A 17,525-nucleotide genomic window follows, 5' to 3' on the forward strand; every position below is an offset into this window, starting at 1 on the left:
TAGAGGTCGTAGATGTTTATAGCGTGGAAACAGGCCCTTCGGCCCAACTTGTTCATGCTGCCCAGCTTTTACCACTAAACTAGTCTCAATTCCCTGGATTTGGCTCATTTCCCTCTATACCCATATAACTGTCTAAATGCTTTTTAAAAGACAAAATTGCACCCGCCTCTACTACTGCCTCTGGCAACTCATTCCAGACACTCATCCTCCTCTGTGTGAAAAGATTGCCACTCTGGACCCTTTTGTATCTCTTCCCTCTCACCTGAAACCTATGCCCTATAGTTTTAGACTCCCCTACCTTTGGGAAAAGATGTTGACTATCTACCTAATCTATGCCCCTCATTATTTTATAGACCCCAATAAGATCACCCCTAAGCCTCCGACACTCCAGGGAAAAAAGTCTCAGTCTATCCAGCCTCTCCTTATAACTCAAACCATCATGTCCCAGAAGCATCCTAGTAAATCTTTTCTGCACTCTTTCTAGTTTAATAATATCCTTTCTATAATAGGGTGACCAGAACTATACACAGAATTCCAAGTGTGGCCTTACAATGTCTTGTACAACTTCAACAAGACGGCCCAGCTCCTGTATTCAATGTTCTAACCAATGAAACCAAGCATGGCAAAAGCCTTCTTCACCACCCTGTCCACCTGTGATTCCACTTTCAAGGAGCTATGAACCTGTACTCCTAGATCTCTTTGTTCTGTAACTCTCCCCAACACCCTACTATTAACTGAGTCGGTCCTGCCCCGATTCAATCTACCAAAATGCATTACCTCACATTTATCTAAATTAAGCTCCACCTGCCATTCATTGGCCCACTGGCCCAATTGATCAAGATCCCGTTGCAATCCGAGATAACCTTCTTCACTGTCCACTAGGTCACCAATCTTGATGTCATCCGTAAACCTACTAACCATATCTCCTAAATTCTCATCCAAATCATTAGTATTAATAACAAATAACAGTGGATGCAGCACTACTACTCAATTTCCCATTAAGCAACAAGAAAGGAAAAATACAGCTCTCAATCTATCTTACTGTGGAAGAATTGTGGACTCAGCATCAGGCAGATCAGAATTCTACTCCTCTCTCCAAAGTTTCTCCAAAAACTCTACTTCCCTACTGTCTTTCTCCAAAAACTGCCTCTCTCCAAAGATTTTCAAAATGTCTCACTGCATTCCTTGGCTCCACTCAGCAATGATCTCGGGCGCGATTCTCCGCTTCCCACGCCGGGTGGGAGAATCGCGGGAGTGCCCCCCGACTAATTTCACGATCCCCTGGCGCCCCGCGCAATTCTCCCACCCCCTGCTCGGAAGAATCGCCACTCGCCGTTATTCACGGCAACCGGCAATTCTCCGACCCGGATGGGCCGAGCGGACTGCCGTTCGCGACAGTTTCACGATGGCGGCAACCACACCTGGTCGCTGTCGTCATGAAATCGCCGTGAGATGCCCGTTTTGGGGCTTGTAGGGGGCCTGGTGGGGAATGAGCACCACGACTGTGCTCGGGAGGGGACAGGCCCGCGATCGTTGCCCACCGACCGTCGGGCCGGCGTCTCAATCGGACGCACTATTTCCCCTCCGCCGCCCCGCAAGATCAAAGGGAAAGACGGCCACCGCGCATGCGCGGGTTTGAGCTGTCAGCCATCGTGACGTCAGCCGCGCATGTGGCTGTAATAGCTGTAATAGCATCAGCCCCGAGTGTCAATGGGAAACAATTGTGAGAAATGGGAAATAGACTCAGCTACCCAATAGCCTCTTTGACTGCCTCAGCCCTTTCATTATAGCCTTAATGCTGGGTGAGGCATCCATCGTAAACATTTCTGTGCCATCAGCAACACAGTAAGACATCTTCAACACCAGGTTAAAGTCCAACAGGCTTGTTTCGAATCACTAGCTTTCGGAGCACTGCTCCTTCCTCAGATTCATTTGAGTATGGCGCCCAGAACTGTACACAATATTCCAACTTGTGCTGTGTATAAGTTCAGCATAACCTCCTTGCTCTTATATTCTATGCCCCTATTAATAAAGCCCAGGATACTATCTGCTTTATTAACTGCTCTCTCCACCTGTCCTGTCACCTTCAATGATCTCTGCACTTATACACCCAGGTCCCTCTAAGAATTTTACCCCTTATTTTATATTGACTTCCCATGTTCTTCCTGCCAAAATGTATCACCTAACACTTCTCCTCATTGAACTTCCTCTGCTACCTATTTACCCATGCCACCGTTCAAATAAGGTCAGGTAAAGTCGCCAGAGTCCAGATGACAATAGGCTGTTTTCCCCTTTGAAGGGAAGAGCTGACTGGTGGTGGTTTAACCTGAGGATCAACACACCTCAGGCGAAGGGCAAGGTTGAGAAGTTGGGGCCTTCATGAATATCTGGAGCCTCTTGTCCTCACCCACCCCTGCTCCTTTCTATTTCTCTTCCATCCTACAAAAGGTTCTGTTGAAGATTCGCTTCCGCTTCTGGTGGAACACAAGTCTGTCTTTTTCTATTTGCATCTGCTGCATATTTCCAACATGTTTTTGATCCACTCTCACGCGCTCCCTTACCACAAACATACAGATTGTCCCTGCACTATCAGTAAAGAGGCTATTACAGTCATGGTCGCCAGACAGATTCAGAGAGCCATTGTGCTGCCTCAGGATGAGCTCCCTCACTCTACAGGCTATCCACTCACCAGTCACAGTACGTTACTGAGATCTCTTTCTTTCAGGTGAAGGGTCTGGAAGTTTTGCCGCGCAGTTGCTGAAATCTGTGAATGAATATCGGGCAAAGCACGGAGCGGGGGCGTTAACCCTGAACCCGGTAATCAGCGAGAAGGCTGAGAAATGGGCACAACATCTGGTAAGCTGCAGAACATTGAAGCACAGCGACACATCTTACGGGGAGAACATCTGGTGTCAGCAAGGTCATGGCAGCCAGCCGGTTACAGGTACGTCACATCACTGCCTGTTGGCGGTTAACATCAGTAGGAGATACACTGGCTCTGATCCAGCCCATCGATATTGTTCCTTTCGCAGCCACTTTGCTCTACCCTGAACTCTATATACCCCACCTAATTATGCAAAGTCTCACCCTTGCCAAAGTAAATCCATTGAATCTCTACAGGACTATTATGTGACATATTTTGAATGATCCATTTAGGTCATCTATCTGTACTTCTGCCCAGTGAATTCCTCTGAATAGAAGACATTTCAACACAGAATTAACTGAAAGTTCCTGATTCCCATGACTGAGCTCATTCTGTGGCCTTGAAATTCCTGACTCTCTCCAAAATACGTCTGGCAAAGTGACCCATGTCCTACCCATGTCTTTCCAGAATCGATAGGTTATGCTCGACAGTTGAGAGTCTTCTGGATCTCTGAGAAAATCTATTGATTGAAGCAAAAATTAAATCAAGGTGATAAACTAATTGAGATGAAAATGAAAAAAAATGAAAATCGCTTATTGTCAGTAGGCTTCAATGAAGTTACTGTGAAAAGCCCCTAGTCGCCACATTCCGGCGAGGCTGGTACGGGAATCGAACTGTGCTGCTGGCCTGCTTGGTCTGCTTTAGAAGCCAGTGATTTAGCCGAGTAAGCTAAACCAGCTCCAGATAGTTCATCAGATGAATATCACTGTGAAATTGTAAATCAGATCATTAGAATTATAACAGGAATTAGAGTCATACAGTCGGACAGCACAGAAAAGGCCCTTTGATCCACTGTGCTGATCAAAAACAACTAACGAATTATTCTAATCCCATCTCCTAGCACTTGGCCCAAGGCCTTGTCTGCCTTGGGATCGCAAATGCACATCTAAATACTTCTTGAATGTTATGAGGGTCTCTGCTTCCACCACCCTTTCAGGCAGCGAGTTCCAAACTCCCACCGCTCTCTGGGTAAAATGGTTTTTCCTCACATACCCTCTAAACCTTCTGCCCCTTACCTTAAATCTATGCCCCCCTGGTCATTGATTCCTCCACCAAGTGGAGAGGTTTTTTCCAGTCTGCCCTATCTATGCTCTTCGTAATTTTATACAACTCATAATAATAATAATCATCATTAGTGTCACAAGTAGTCTTACATTAACACTACAATGAAGTTACTGTGAAAATCTCCTCGTCGCCACACTCTGGTGCCTGTTCGGGATTCATGGGAGGAAACTGGAACACCCAGACGAATCCCACAGAGACACAGGGAGAACGTGCAGACGGTGACCCAAGCCGGGAATCGAACCTGGGTCCCTGGCACTGTGAAACAACAGTGCTAACCACTGTATACCATGCCATCCATAACTCAATCTTGCCCCCTCAGTCTCCTCTGCTCCAAGGAAAACAATCCAAGTCTATCCAATCTGTCTTCGAAATTAAAACTCTCCAGCCCAGGCAACATCTGGTAAATCTCCTCTGCACCCTTTCCAGTGCATCCCTCCTATAATGTGGATTCCAGAACTGCACCCAATACTCTAGCTGTGGCCTAACCAACATTTTATACAGTTCCAGCATAACCTCCCTTCTCTTAAACTCTATGCCTCGGCTAATATACTATATGCCTTCTTAACCACTGTATCCACCTGCTCTGCTATCATAGGGACTGGTGTATCTACACATCTCATATCCTTGGTGCCTCCCATGGTCCTATCATTTATCATGTATTCCGTTTCCTTCTTTGTCCTGCCCAAGTGCATCACCTCACACTTATCCGGATTGAATTCTATTTGGGACTGATCAGCCCATCTGACCAGCTGTCCATATCCTCTTGTAATCGAAGGTTATCCCCCTCACTATTTACCACCTGACCGGTTTTTGTATCATCCGCAAACTTACTGATTAACCCTCCTACATTCTAAATCATTTGAAAAAAAATGAAATGAAATCGCTTATTGTCACGAGTAGGCTTCAATGAAGTTACTGTGAAAAGCCCCTAGTCGCCACATTCCGGCGCCTGTCCGGGGAGGCTGGTACGGGAATCGAACCGTGCTGCTGGCCTGCCTTGGTCTGCTTTAAAAGCCAGCGATTTAGCTGAGTGAGCTAAACCAGCCCCTTTATGTAAGCCATGCGGGACCCCACTGGACACAGGCTTCCAGTCAGAAAAGCACCCCGCGACCATCACCCTCTGCTTCCTTCCACTCAGCCAATTTTCAATCCAATTTGCCAAATTGCCTTGGATCCCATGGGCTCTTACCTTCGCTATCAGTCTCCCATGGGGAACCTTATCAAAAACCTTGCTGCAATCCAAGTAGATTACATTAAACGTCATCTACATACCTGGTCACTGCTTCAAAAAATTCAATAAAGTTGGTCAGATATGACCACCCCTTAGCAAAACCATGCTGACCCTTCTTGATTAACCCCTGCCTCTCCAAATGCAGATTAATTCTGTCTCTCAGAATTGTTTCTAATAGTTTCCCCACCACTGAGGTTAGACAGACTGGCCTGTAGTTTCCTGGTTCATCCCTTCCTCCCTCCTTGAATAATGGTACCACATTGTCTAACCTCCAGTCCTCCGGCATCTCTCCTGTGCCAGAGAGGAATTGAACATTATTGCCAGCGCCCTGCTATTTCCTCCCTTGCCTCATTCAACAGCCTGGGATACATTTCATCTGGCCCTGGAGATTTGTCTACCTTTAAACCTGCCAACTCACTCAGAACCTCCTCTCTGTCTATGTTAATCTCTTTAATTTTATTACTGTCCTTCTCCCTGATCTCCGTCCCTCTCACAAGTGAATACTGACACAGAGCACTCATTTCGAACCCTATCTACGTCCTCCGGCTCCACACACAAATTAGCACTATGGCCCTTAATGGGCCCTACTCTTTGATTAGTTATCCTTAATGTACTTGTAAAACAATTCAGGATTTTCCTTTATTTTACCTGCCAGTATCCTTTCACATCCCCTTTGTTGCTCTCCTTATTTCCTTTTTTAAATTCACTTTTGCACATTCTATACACCTCTAGGGCTTCTGCTGTTTTGCGCCCCTGATATCTGCCATAAGCCTCCCTTTTTCTCCTTATCCAATGCTGTATATCCCTCGATGTCCAGGGTTCACTGGATTTGTTGGACCCTTTCTCTTGATTGGAACATGTTGGCCCTGAACTCTCCCTATTTTCTTCTTGAATGCCACCCACTGTACCTAAAATTACCTCCCAGTCCACTCAGACCAAATCATATCTGATCTTATTAAAATCGGCCTTCTCCCAGGTTTGAACTTTGATTTCAGGCCAATCCTTGTCCTTTTCCATCACAATCTTGTATCTAACCGAGTGATGATCACTGTCTGCAAAATGTTCCCCCACTGATACTTCAGCAATTTGCCCAGCTTTGTTACCAAAGGATTAAGTCGAGGACTCTTTTTTTAGGTCCTTCTATGTACTGGCTTAAAACGTTCTCCTGGATGCATTTTAAGAATTCCCTCTAAACCTTTCACACTACAGGACTGTCGCGGAAACTTAAGTATTGCGGCTTAATTATATCAAGTTTATTGCAAAAAGAGTTATTATATCAGAGGTTGTTTCTTGCGATGAGTTTAATATGGGATGAATTTGATTTTAAGCAATTTATTATAACAAATCGAACACCAGATTTCTGGTTCAGCACGCCGTTGGGATGCTCCGTTTCGCCGGCTGGTCAGCGGGGGTTTCCCATTGTGGGGCAGCCCCACGCCGTCGGGAAACCCTCAGGCTGCCGGCAAAACGGAAAATCCCGCCGCCGGAGAATCCAGCCCATGGAGTTTTTTATAACAAGTGTTTACTGTAACAGGTTTATTGTCGTAGTATTTTATTCTGACAAGAGTTTATTACAACAGAAAAGTATTTATGACTTTAGTATAACAGGGATTGATTGTGACTGGAATGTATTGTAACTTAAGTGTATTCTGACAGGAGTTTAGAATAACAGGAATTCACTTATAACTAGTTTATTAAATCAGGAGTTTATGACAGGACATTATTGTCAGTGATGTCTGAGGACATACCTCGTGTCCCAGACTCTGCTGTGTTTATGCTGTAATGTGTTTTACACTGTTAAGGTTTCAATGTTTACAGGAAAGGAAGCTGTTGAAAACTGGTACAATGAAGTTAAAAATTACGACTTCGCCTCTCCGGGATTTCAGAAGAATTGTGGTAAGTTTTTGATTGTCCCAATTGTTCATAATGATTGCATGGAATTATATAAAATCTGCACTATGGAAACAGGCCATTTGACTCGGTTAGTCACAGCAGTCTCGTCCTATCTCAGCTATCACATTTCAGCCATTCAGTATATCTTTCCGTTACTTTTCTCACATACTCCACTAGTTTCCTTTCAAAAGCATCTCAACCATTCACCTCAACCACATCCTGTAGCCATGAAATTCTACATTCTCACCACTATTTTAAAGGATGTGACAGCTAGAACATATGATTGGGCAGAGTCAACATGAATTTATGAAGGGAAATCATGTTTGGCAAACATAGAACATAGAAAAATACAGCACAGATTAGGCTATTCGGCCCACGATGTTGTGCTGAACTTTTGTTTCGATTAATGTCTAGATTAAGAACAAATTAATCGACACCCCATCATTCAGAAACTTGTTGGAGTTTTTTTGAGGATGATTCCTGTGGCCAGGTAACAGAGAACCAGTATATGTGGTGTATTTGGATTTTCAGAAGGCTTTGATAAGGTCCCCACACAGGAGGCTAGTAAATAAAATTGGAGCACATGGAGGTAATATACTGGAGGAGTTAGACAGATTTTTAATTGGTAATGGGTTGAAGGGTTCTGGAGAATAGGCAGGACGGTGGAGTTAAAGCCAGGATGAGATCAGCTGTGATCGAATGGCGGAGCAGATTCAGTGGGCCAAATGGCTCCTATATCTTATCAACTTATGAACTGGGATGGTATGGATTGAGAATTGGCAGAAAATGATAGTGAACTGTTAGTGGTGGGGTACCACAAGGATCAGTGCTGGAGCCCCAGCTGTTCACTATCGATATAAATGATGTGGGAGGGTCAAACATTGGGGGGCGTGATTCTCCGTTGTCCGACGCCAATATCGTAATCGGCGATTGGGCAGAGAATCCCCTCCGACGCCCAAAACGGGAGCTGTGCCGCTGACCAGGGGGGGCTTCCGCGAGGGCTGGAGTGACTGGTGGGGGATATCCAGGGGGCGTTCTATGGGGCCGTAATTGGCAGGTTGGGTCTGGTCATAGCCGGCGCCATGTTGTACTGCGCGATCACACTGCAGGTCGCCGCTGTACGCATGCATGGCCACGGACCCAGTCATTCTCCGGCCATTTCTGGGGTAGGCGCCGAGAGTTCTACCCATCGCCACTGCTAGCCCCTTGCAGGTCCCGGAATCAGTGAGGGTTCGGCGCCAATTTTGGCGTCGTAAAATGCCTGTGAATTCTCCATTTCAGACGGCACTTAGCTGCTAAAATGGAGAATCCAGCCCAATATTTCCATATTTGCTAATGATGCGGAACTTGGTGTGAATATAAGTTGTGGGAAGGATGCAAAGAGGCTTTAAGGGGACTTGTACAAGCTGACTGAGCGGGCAAGAGCATGGTAAATGGAGTATAAGGTGAATAAATGTGGAGTTATCCACTTTGGTTAGAAAAACACAGAAAGACAGAGGTCGGCATTCTCCGTCCCGTCAGACCCATTTTCTGGTGTGACGCATCCCCATCAGCAGTGAGATCCTCTGACCCAGCAAACGGCCAATGAGGTTCACCCCCGTGCCATCAGCAAATCCACTGGCTTGGGTGCGCTGCCGGCGAAGGAGGATCTCGCCGATGGAGAACCCCGCCCAGAATAGTTTTTAAATGGTGAGAGGTTGGGACGTGTTAATGTTCAAAGGAACATGGGTGGCCCTTCTTCATGAGTCACTAAAAGCTGACATGCAGGTGCGGTAAACAATGAGGAAGTAAATGGTATGTTGGCCTTTATCACAAGGGGATTTGAGTACAGAAGTAAAAATGTTTTGCTGCAATTATATAGGGCCTTGGTGAGACCGCACCTGGGGTATGGCGTACAGTTTTGGCCTCTTTATCTAAGGAAAGATGTACTTGCCATAGAAAGAGTGTAGCAGAGCTTCACCAGAGTAATCCCTGGGGTGGCAGGATTGTTTTATGAGGAGAGCTTGAGGGCCTGTATTCTCTAGAATATCGAAGAACGAGAAGTGATCTCATTGAAACTTACAAAATCTTCACAGGGTGTGACAGGGTAGCTATAGATAGGATGTCTTCCTTAGCTGCTGAGTCTAGAACCAGGGGACATAATCTCAGAACATTTAAGACTGGAATGAGGAATATCTTCTCTCAGAGTGTGGTGAATCTTTGGAATTCTTTACTCCAAAGGGAAATGGAAATGGAAGCTCTCTCATTGATTATGCTCAAAACAGAAATCGATAGATTTCTGGAGACCAATGACATCAAGAGCTATGGGACTAGGGCGGGAAAGTGACATGGAGGTAGAGGACCAGCCGTGATCTAATTAAATGTCTGAACAAGCTCGACGGGCTGAATGGTCTACTACTCCTCCTATGTTCCACTCACATTTGTTCCAGTAAAGAGTTTATCCTTGTTTTCTTATTGGATTCATTAGTAACTATTATGTACCTATGGTCCGTCATTTTGAACTGTCCGACAACTGTAAATGCTCTCTCCATATCAACGTTGTCCAATCAATTCAAAATGTTAAAGATCTCCAGGAGGTCACCACTAAGTGCCCTCTATCCCAAAGGAAAAAGGCCCACAGGATTCTCCGTCAGCGGGATCCTCCAGCCGCGCACTCACGCCTGGGGATTTTCTATTGTGTGGGGGTGGCCACAATGGGAGATCCCATTGGCTGGCTGCCAGGACGGAAGATCCCACTGCTGGTGGGGTGCGCCGCGCCAGAAAACATGTCTGGCGGTACAGAGAATCCTGCCTCCAATCTATTCAATCAAGGACAAAAACTAAAAGGCATTGGCTCTGTAATGAGTAATGTTTGGGTCAACTCCCTTTCTCCCTACACCACCACCTTTCCTTGTTGTGAGACTGAGGCATCTTGAATGTTGCAAGCAGTTCCAGAAGGTAAGGTGCTTGATGCAGCAGCCCATTAAACAGAGTGCCAGGTTCCACTTCCAATGGTTTGAATGGATGTTAAAGATTTGGGGCTGGCACGGTGGCACAGTGGTTAGCACTGCTGTCTCACAGCTCCAGGGATCCAGGTTCAATTCCGATCTCGGGTGACTGTCTGTGTGGAGTTTGCACTTTCGCCCCGTGTCTCCGTGGGTTTACTCCGGGTGCTTCAGTTTCCTCCCACAGTCCAAAGATGTGCAGGTGAGGTGGATTGGCCATGCTAAATTGCCCCTTAGTGTCAAAAAAGTTAGGTGGGGATACTGGGTTATGGGGATGGGGATGGAGGCGTCGGCTTAAGTAGGGTGCTCTTTCCAAGGGCCAGTGCAGACTCGACGGGCCGAATTGCCTCCTTCTGCTCTGTAAATTCTATGATTCTATGATCCCATGGCTGTATTTGAGGAAGTAATGTTGGGATTCTCCATGAACCGGCGGGGCGGGCATTGGAAAGGGTACAGAGGAGATTTACCAAGATGTCGCCTGGTATGGAGGGAAGATCTTATGAAGAAAGGCTGAGGGACTTGAGGCTGTTTTCATTAGAGAGAAGAAGGTTAAGAGGTGACTTATTAGAGGCATCAAGATGATCAGAGGATTAGATAGGGTGGACAGTGAGAGCCTTTTTCCTCGGATGGTGATGGCGAGCACGAGGGGACATAGCTTTAAATTGAGGGGAGATAGATATAGGACAGATGTCAGAGGTCGGTTCTTTACTCAAAGTGTAGTAAGGGTGTGGAATGCCCTGCCTGCAACAGTAGTGGACTCGCCAACATTAAGGGCATTTAAATGGTCATTGGATAAACATATGGATGATAATGGAATAGTGTAGATGGACTTTAGAGGGGTTTCACAGGTCGGCGCAACATCGAGGGCCGAAGGGCCTGTACTTCACTGTAATGTTCTATGTTCTATTACTCCGACGCCGAGGAGTGGCATGAACCACTCCGGTGTCGGGCCGCCCCGAAAATGTGGAATCCTCCGCACCTTCAGGGGCTAGGCTGGTGCCGGAGTGTTTGGCGCTACGCCACTGGCGCGGAAGGGCTTGGCTCCACGCCAACCGGCGCCAAAGGGCTTCTGCCTGCCCGCGCGAGTTGCTGCATGTGCGGGAGCGCCAGCGTGCGCTGGTGTCATCCCAACGCATGCGCAGGGGGGGGTTCTTCTCCGCACCGGCCATGGCGGAGGTTGACAGCGGCCGATGCGGAGGGAAAGAATGCCCCCACAGCACAGGCCCGCCCGCGGATCGGTGGTCCCCGATCGTGGGCCAAGCCACCGTGGGGGCATCCCCCCGGGGCCAGATCCCCCTGCACACCCCTAAGAAGCCGCCCGTGGAGCCAGGTCCCGCCGGTAAGGACCTGTTGCGATTTACGCCGGCTGGACCGGCCGAAAATGGGTGGCCACTCGGTCCACCATCGCGTGCCTGAGAATCACCGGGGAGGCACAGCCAATGGCCCCCGACCGGCACGGCGCGATTCCCCCCCCCCCCGCCAAAACCCCGGCACCGGAGAATTCGGCAGCCGGCAGGGGCGGGATTCATGCCGCCTCCCAGCGATTCCCCGACCCAGCGGGGGGTCGGAGTATCCCACCCAAGATTTGTGAACAGTGTGCTGTTGATGGGCTGTCTTGGAAGACCTTGCGTGTCTTACTTTAGGAAGAGATCTGGCTGGAAGCAAAGATCTTTCTTCAAAGGTACTTCTATTTACAAAACTAAACATATGCAAGATTACAGAACAGAAACTACGATTCCTCTTTTAGGTTCCTCTCATTGGTCTCTCTCTGAGTGACATAATTATGACAGCTACACAGCTAGTTCTAGTGTTCGAGTTAACCCTTTACTCTACAAACAATAGCCTGGAAACATTCAACTACCTCAATCGATAGCACGACAGCCAAAAACATTGTACAATCCTTTGGTATACGAAATATATAATAACAGGTAACATACTTCATGGTAATTCATTGCTTGTGATGATCTTGGGATGTTTCCAGTAGATGTTCTGAGCTTCTCTGTAGGTGTAAGTGTTTCTATATGATGTTGGATACACAAAATTGTCGGAGTAATTGCAGATGCCAGAAATGGAGGAGCACAGAGATCTTGGAGGGTGGTAGGACTGGAGGGGGTTACAGAGACAGGAAGGTACTTGGACATGGAGGGATTTAAAAACTAAGATAAGAATTTCAAAATCAAGGCTTCACCAGAGTAGGAGCCAATGTTAGTCAGCATGAAACCTGGTGCCAGTTAGAGCAAGGGAAGCAGAGATGTGGATCATATGTGTGAGTCTATCAAATAGAGCATTAGCCAATCAGAGATGTGAATCATACGTGTGGGAAGACACAACTCATGGACATTATTGGATGGCAGAAGCTGTGGGTCTGAACTCTTTGTAAATCATTTGATTGTTGTTCCTCTGCAGGTCATTTCACACAGTTGGTTTGGAGAGAGTCCAAGGAGGTCGGAGTTGGGCTGGCTTCTGATGGCAAAGGCCTCACCATTGTCGTGGCTCAGTTTGACCCGGCGGGTAACATCACCAACCCGGGCTACTTTGCTAAAAACGTCCTACCCGCTGGCAGCAAGGTGAAGGAGGGTGAGGTTGCGTCAGCACAAGGAGACAGCGGCAAGATACCTGACAGACCAGGGACAACTCGGGTGATGCAACTGTCAGGTATAGATTTTGCTCCCTAAAAGACAAGGTACATCCTTTAAGAAAACCAAAATAATTGTTTATTTTGGACAGAAACCCAAATGACCAACCCAAGTATGAGTTTGGGTAGCTCCTGAATTCTCTTAACATAATTCTGGGGAACTTGTTTTTCATGGCCATTCAGAGCAGTCCACAGAATGAGGCCACTACAGACATTCCCATTCTGAAATAACATAAATAGAGAGAAACAAAAGGCCTGATAATAAAGGGACGGCAGGGAGGGTATGGGAGGAGCACAGGGACCATGCCCACTCACTTAACCCACCAATCTCTCCTTGTAGACGCCGTGTGTTCTCTTCACAACTTACTTTCCTACCTTTCTTTGCGTTATCAGCAAATTTTTTTTTTAATAAACAATTTTATTGAGGTAGTTTTTGGCTTTGTAAACAGTTACAGACATCATCAGAAAGAAAGCAAAAAAGGCAAAAATGTGCAAACATCCACGTACTTTCAATACTTCCATCGTAACATATTGCACAAGCCCGCTCCCCTCCCACCGGTACTACCCGCCATATTTTCCCTCCTACTCTACTCTACCCCGCCCCCCCCTCCCCCCCCACCCCCCTGCTGACGCTCACTCTCCCGCAAAGAAGTCAATAAATGGTTGCCAACTCCGGGTGAACCCCTGCACAGATCCCCTCAAGGCGAACTTAATTTTTTCCATCCCCAGGAAACTCGACATGTCCGCAAGCCACCACTCAGTCTTCGGGGGCTTTGAGTCCCTCCACGCCAATAATATTCGTCGCCGGGCTATCAGGGAAACAAAGGCCAACACATCGGCCTCTTTCTCCCCCTGGACGCCCGGGTCTTCCGAAACCCCAAAAATTGCCACCCCTGGACTCATCACCACCCTTGTTTTTAGCACCTGGGACATGACCCCCGCAAATCCCTCCCAGTACCCCCTCAGCTTAGGGCATGCCCAAAACATGTGAACATGGTTCGCTGGTCCTCCCGCGCACCTAGCGCATTTGTCCTCTATCCCGAAAAATTTGCTCATCCGAGCCACCGTCATATGGGCCCGGTGAACGACCTTAAATTGGATCAGCCCGAGCCTAGCACATGTCGCGGTCGAATTTACCCTACTCAGGGCCTCTGCCCACAGCCCATCCTCCATTTCCCCGCCTAGCTCCTCCTCCCATTTAAGTTTCAGTTCCTCTGTCTGGGACCCTTCCTCCCTCATGAGCACCTTATATATACCCGAGACTCTACCCTCCCCTTCTTCCCTCTTAGAGACTATTCTGTCGAGGATCCCCATTGGCGGGAGGCACGGGAAAGATGGGACCTGTCTACGAACAAAGTCCCGCAACTGTAGGTATCTAAAATCATTTCCCCTTACCAACCCAAATTTCTCCTCCAAGTTCCTCAAACTCGCGAAGCTCCCTTCCAGGAACATATCACCCACCCTTCCCGCCCCTGCTCGCCGCCATACTCAGAACCCCCCATCCATACTGCCGGGGGAAAACCGATGGTTGTCGCAGATTGGCGCCCAGACAGACGCCCCCATCTCCCCCACATGCCTCCTCCACTGGCCCCATATCCGCAGGGTCGCCACCACTACCGGGCTGGTGGTGTACTTGGCCGGCGGCAGCGGTAGAGGAGCTGTGACCAGGGCTTCCAAGCTGGAGCCCCTGCAATAAGCCGCCTCCACCCGCTCCCAAATAGACCCCATACCCACCATCCACTTCCTTATCATAGCGATGTTGGCCGCCCAGTAATAATTGACCAGACTCGGCAAAGCCAGCCCTCCCTCGCTGCGGTTCCTCTCCAACATCGCCTTCTTCACCCGCGGGGATTTTCCCGCCCAGACAAAGCTCATGATCAGCCCGTTAACTCTTTTGAAGAAGGACTGTGGGATAAAGATCGGGAGGCACTGACAAATAAACAAAAATCAAGGGTGGATTGTCATCTTTACAGTCTGCACCCTCCCTGCCAGCGACAGCGGGAGTGCATCCCATCTCCGAAACTCTCCCTTCATTTGCTCCACCACCCTGGCTAAATTTAACTTATGCAGCCTGCCCCAGTCACGTGCCACCTGGATTCCCAAATACCGGAAATTTTCCTCAACCAGCCTAAACGGTAGCCCTCTCAATCTGTTCTCCTGGCCCCTTGCCTGGACCACAAACATTTCACTCTTGACCGTATTTAATTTGTATCCTGAGAACTGGCCGAACTTCCTCAGCATTCCTAGTATAGTTCCCATCCCGGCCACTGGGTCCGACACGTACAGGAGCAAGTCGTCTGCATAAAGAGAAACCCTGTGTTCAACCCCGCCCCTCACCATCCCCTTCCAACCCTCTGCGGCTCTCAGCACAATTGCCAGCGGCTCTATGGCCAGCGCAAACAGCAGCGGGGAGAGCGGGCAGCCCTGTCTGGTCCCTCGGTACAACCTAAAGTACTCCGACACTTCTCTGTTGGTCCTGACGCTGGCCCTCGGGGCCCGATATAATAATTTGATCCAATCCACCAATCCCTCCCCGAACCCAAACCGTCCGAGCACCTCCCATAGATAGTCCCACTCCACCCGGTCAAAGGCCTTCTCGGCGTCCATTGCCACCACTACCTCCACCTCTCTAACCGCCGGGGGCATCATTATCACATTGATCAATCTCCTCAGATTGGCCGCCAGCTGCCTACCTTTCACGAACCCCGTTTGATCCTCCCCAATCACCTCCGGTACACAGTCCTCCATTCTGCCCGCCAGTACCTTTGCCAGGAGCTTGGCGTCTACATTAATCAGGGAGATTGGCCTGTAGAACCCGCACGCCTCCGGGTCTTTACCCCGCTTCAATATCAGAGATATGGTGGCTTGTGACATTGTCGGCGGCAGGGTCCCTCTGTCCCTTGCCTCATTGAAAACCCTCGCCAATACCAGGCCCACCAGCTCAGAGAACTTCCTATAGAACTCTACTGGGTATCCATCCGGCCCCGGGGACTTCCCCGACTGCATGGCCTTTAGGCCCCCCAATACCTCCTCTACTCTAATCGGGGCCCCCAGCTCTTCCACTCGCCCCCCCCCCCCCAACTGTTGGGAATGTTAACCCGTCCAGAAACCTTTTCATCCCCTCCGGTTCTTCCGGCGGCTCCGAAGTATACAGCTTATGATAGAAGTCCCGGAATACCCTATTCAATTCTGCCGGGTCCTCCACTTTGCGCCCCCCCTCGTCCCTCACTCTACCTATTTCCCTGGCCGCCTCCCTCCTCCTGAGTTGCTGCGCTAACAGTCTGCTAGCCTTTTCCCCATACTCGTACACCACTCCCCTCGCCTTCCTAAGCTGTTCCACGGCCCTGCTCGTGGATAGTGCCCCCAGTTCCGCCTGTAGTCTCTGCCTCTCCCTGAGTAAAACCTCCCCCGGGGACTCTGCGTGCTCTTCATCTATCCGACCCATTTCCCTGACCAATCTATCCATCTCTGCCCGGTCTGCCTTGGCTCTGTGGGCCCCAATTGAAATCAGCTCCCCCCCCGCACTACTGCCTTTAGCCAGGGCCGGCTCAAGGCACCGGCAACTCGGGCAGTCGCCCGGGGCGCCATGTGCTAGGGGGCGCCAGACTCGGGTCCCGCGCATGCGCAGTTGGGCCGGTGCCAACCAGCGCATGCGCGGTGGCCGCCCTCCCCGCTGTGGCCGCCCTCCCCCAGGGGAATGGGACAGTTCAGCGCCGACGTTTCAGCGCTACCGTTTCAGCGCCTGGACGTTTCAGCGTCAAAAATTTCAGCGCTGCCGTTTCAGCGCCAAAAATTTCAGCTGGCCAGCGCTCATTCATTCACAGGTCACTTTACAAGCGCAACGAGATTAACAGGGGAGCCAAAAAGCTGCAGTGCAAAGGTGGTGACACAGGTATACTTAGTTATAACACTTAGTTATTTGGCCTTTTTTTGGAGTTTTATTACTGTGTGCTAATTTGCTTCTCTTTAAACATGGGGATAAAAATCCCATGCTCTTTAAACATAGGGGAGAAAAAGCTGAAACTGTCAGTGAGAGTTTTGAAAAACCCTCCGTTGAACTACATGTCATCTGGTGTAGGTTAGAAAACAATTTACCATCTGCTCATGCGGTTTCAATAATCAATAATCAATTATCACTCCCCCCAAGGACTATTATTATGACTGCATCCCGCTCCTTTCATTCTTTTCGTCTCTCTTGAGGGTGTTATTTCTAATCATGGTGCACTCTGTTGGTCGGGTTAGTTTCCCGGGGTCCCCCTGGCTGGGGCTGGAGTGATTATGCTTTTCCTCTTAATATGAATGGGGACAGTACATTTTCCCTGCTGGGACGGGAGAGGTTTGGATTTGGATGGGGTGCAGGTCCAATGATATGGCCAGTATCCTGTTGTCCCTGGGTACTTGGGATGTTCCTTCTGGAGGATGCTTATGAGGGGCAGTTCCCCAAGGTCTTGTTTTTCCTGCTGTATGATTTTTTTTTCTGGTGCTGAAATGTCCTGTCGCTGAAACGGCAGCGCTGAAGCGGCGGCGCTGAAACGTACCGCACCCCTCCCCCAGGGCGGCCCCCCTCCCCCAGGGCGCCCCCCCACCCCCCCGGTCCGCACCCCCCTTGGGTCCGCCCCCCCCCCCCGCCCTCCCCTCGGGTCCGCCCCCCCCCCCGCCCTCCCCTCGGGTCCGCCCCCCCCGCCCTCCCCTCGGGTCCGCCCCCTCCCAGGCCCCGCCCCCCCTCCCAGGCCCCGCCCCCCCTCCCCAAGGGCGCCGAAGTTCAGCTTGCCCGGGGCGCCAGCAACCCTAGGG

The 17,525-nt window shown here is 49.2% G+C and overlaps 1 protein-coding gene across 1 annotated transcript in view; it reads left to right on the forward strand.

Annotated features, from left to right (window-relative positions):
* Window positions 1–17,525, forward strand: part of LOC119955932 — a 247,361-nt gene that overhangs the window by 207,210 nt on the left and 22,626 nt on the right. The window contains exons 23-25 of the mRNA XM_038782590.1: window positions 2,726–2,944; window positions 7,038–7,115; window positions 12,503–12,751. Coding sequence (XP_038638518.1) covers window positions 2,726–2,944; window positions 7,038–7,115; window positions 12,503–12,751 — 546 coding nt within the window. The remainder of the gene's footprint in view (window positions 1–2,725; window positions 2,945–7,037; window positions 7,116–12,502; window positions 12,752–17,525) is intronic.

Source organism: Scyliorhinus canicula, chromosome 21 (genome assembly GCF_902713615.1).
Source record: "Scyliorhinus canicula chromosome 21, sScyCan1.1, whole genome shotgun sequence".
NCBI lineage: Eukaryota > Metazoa > Chordata > Chondrichthyes > Carcharhiniformes > Scyliorhinidae > Scyliorhinus > Scyliorhinus canicula.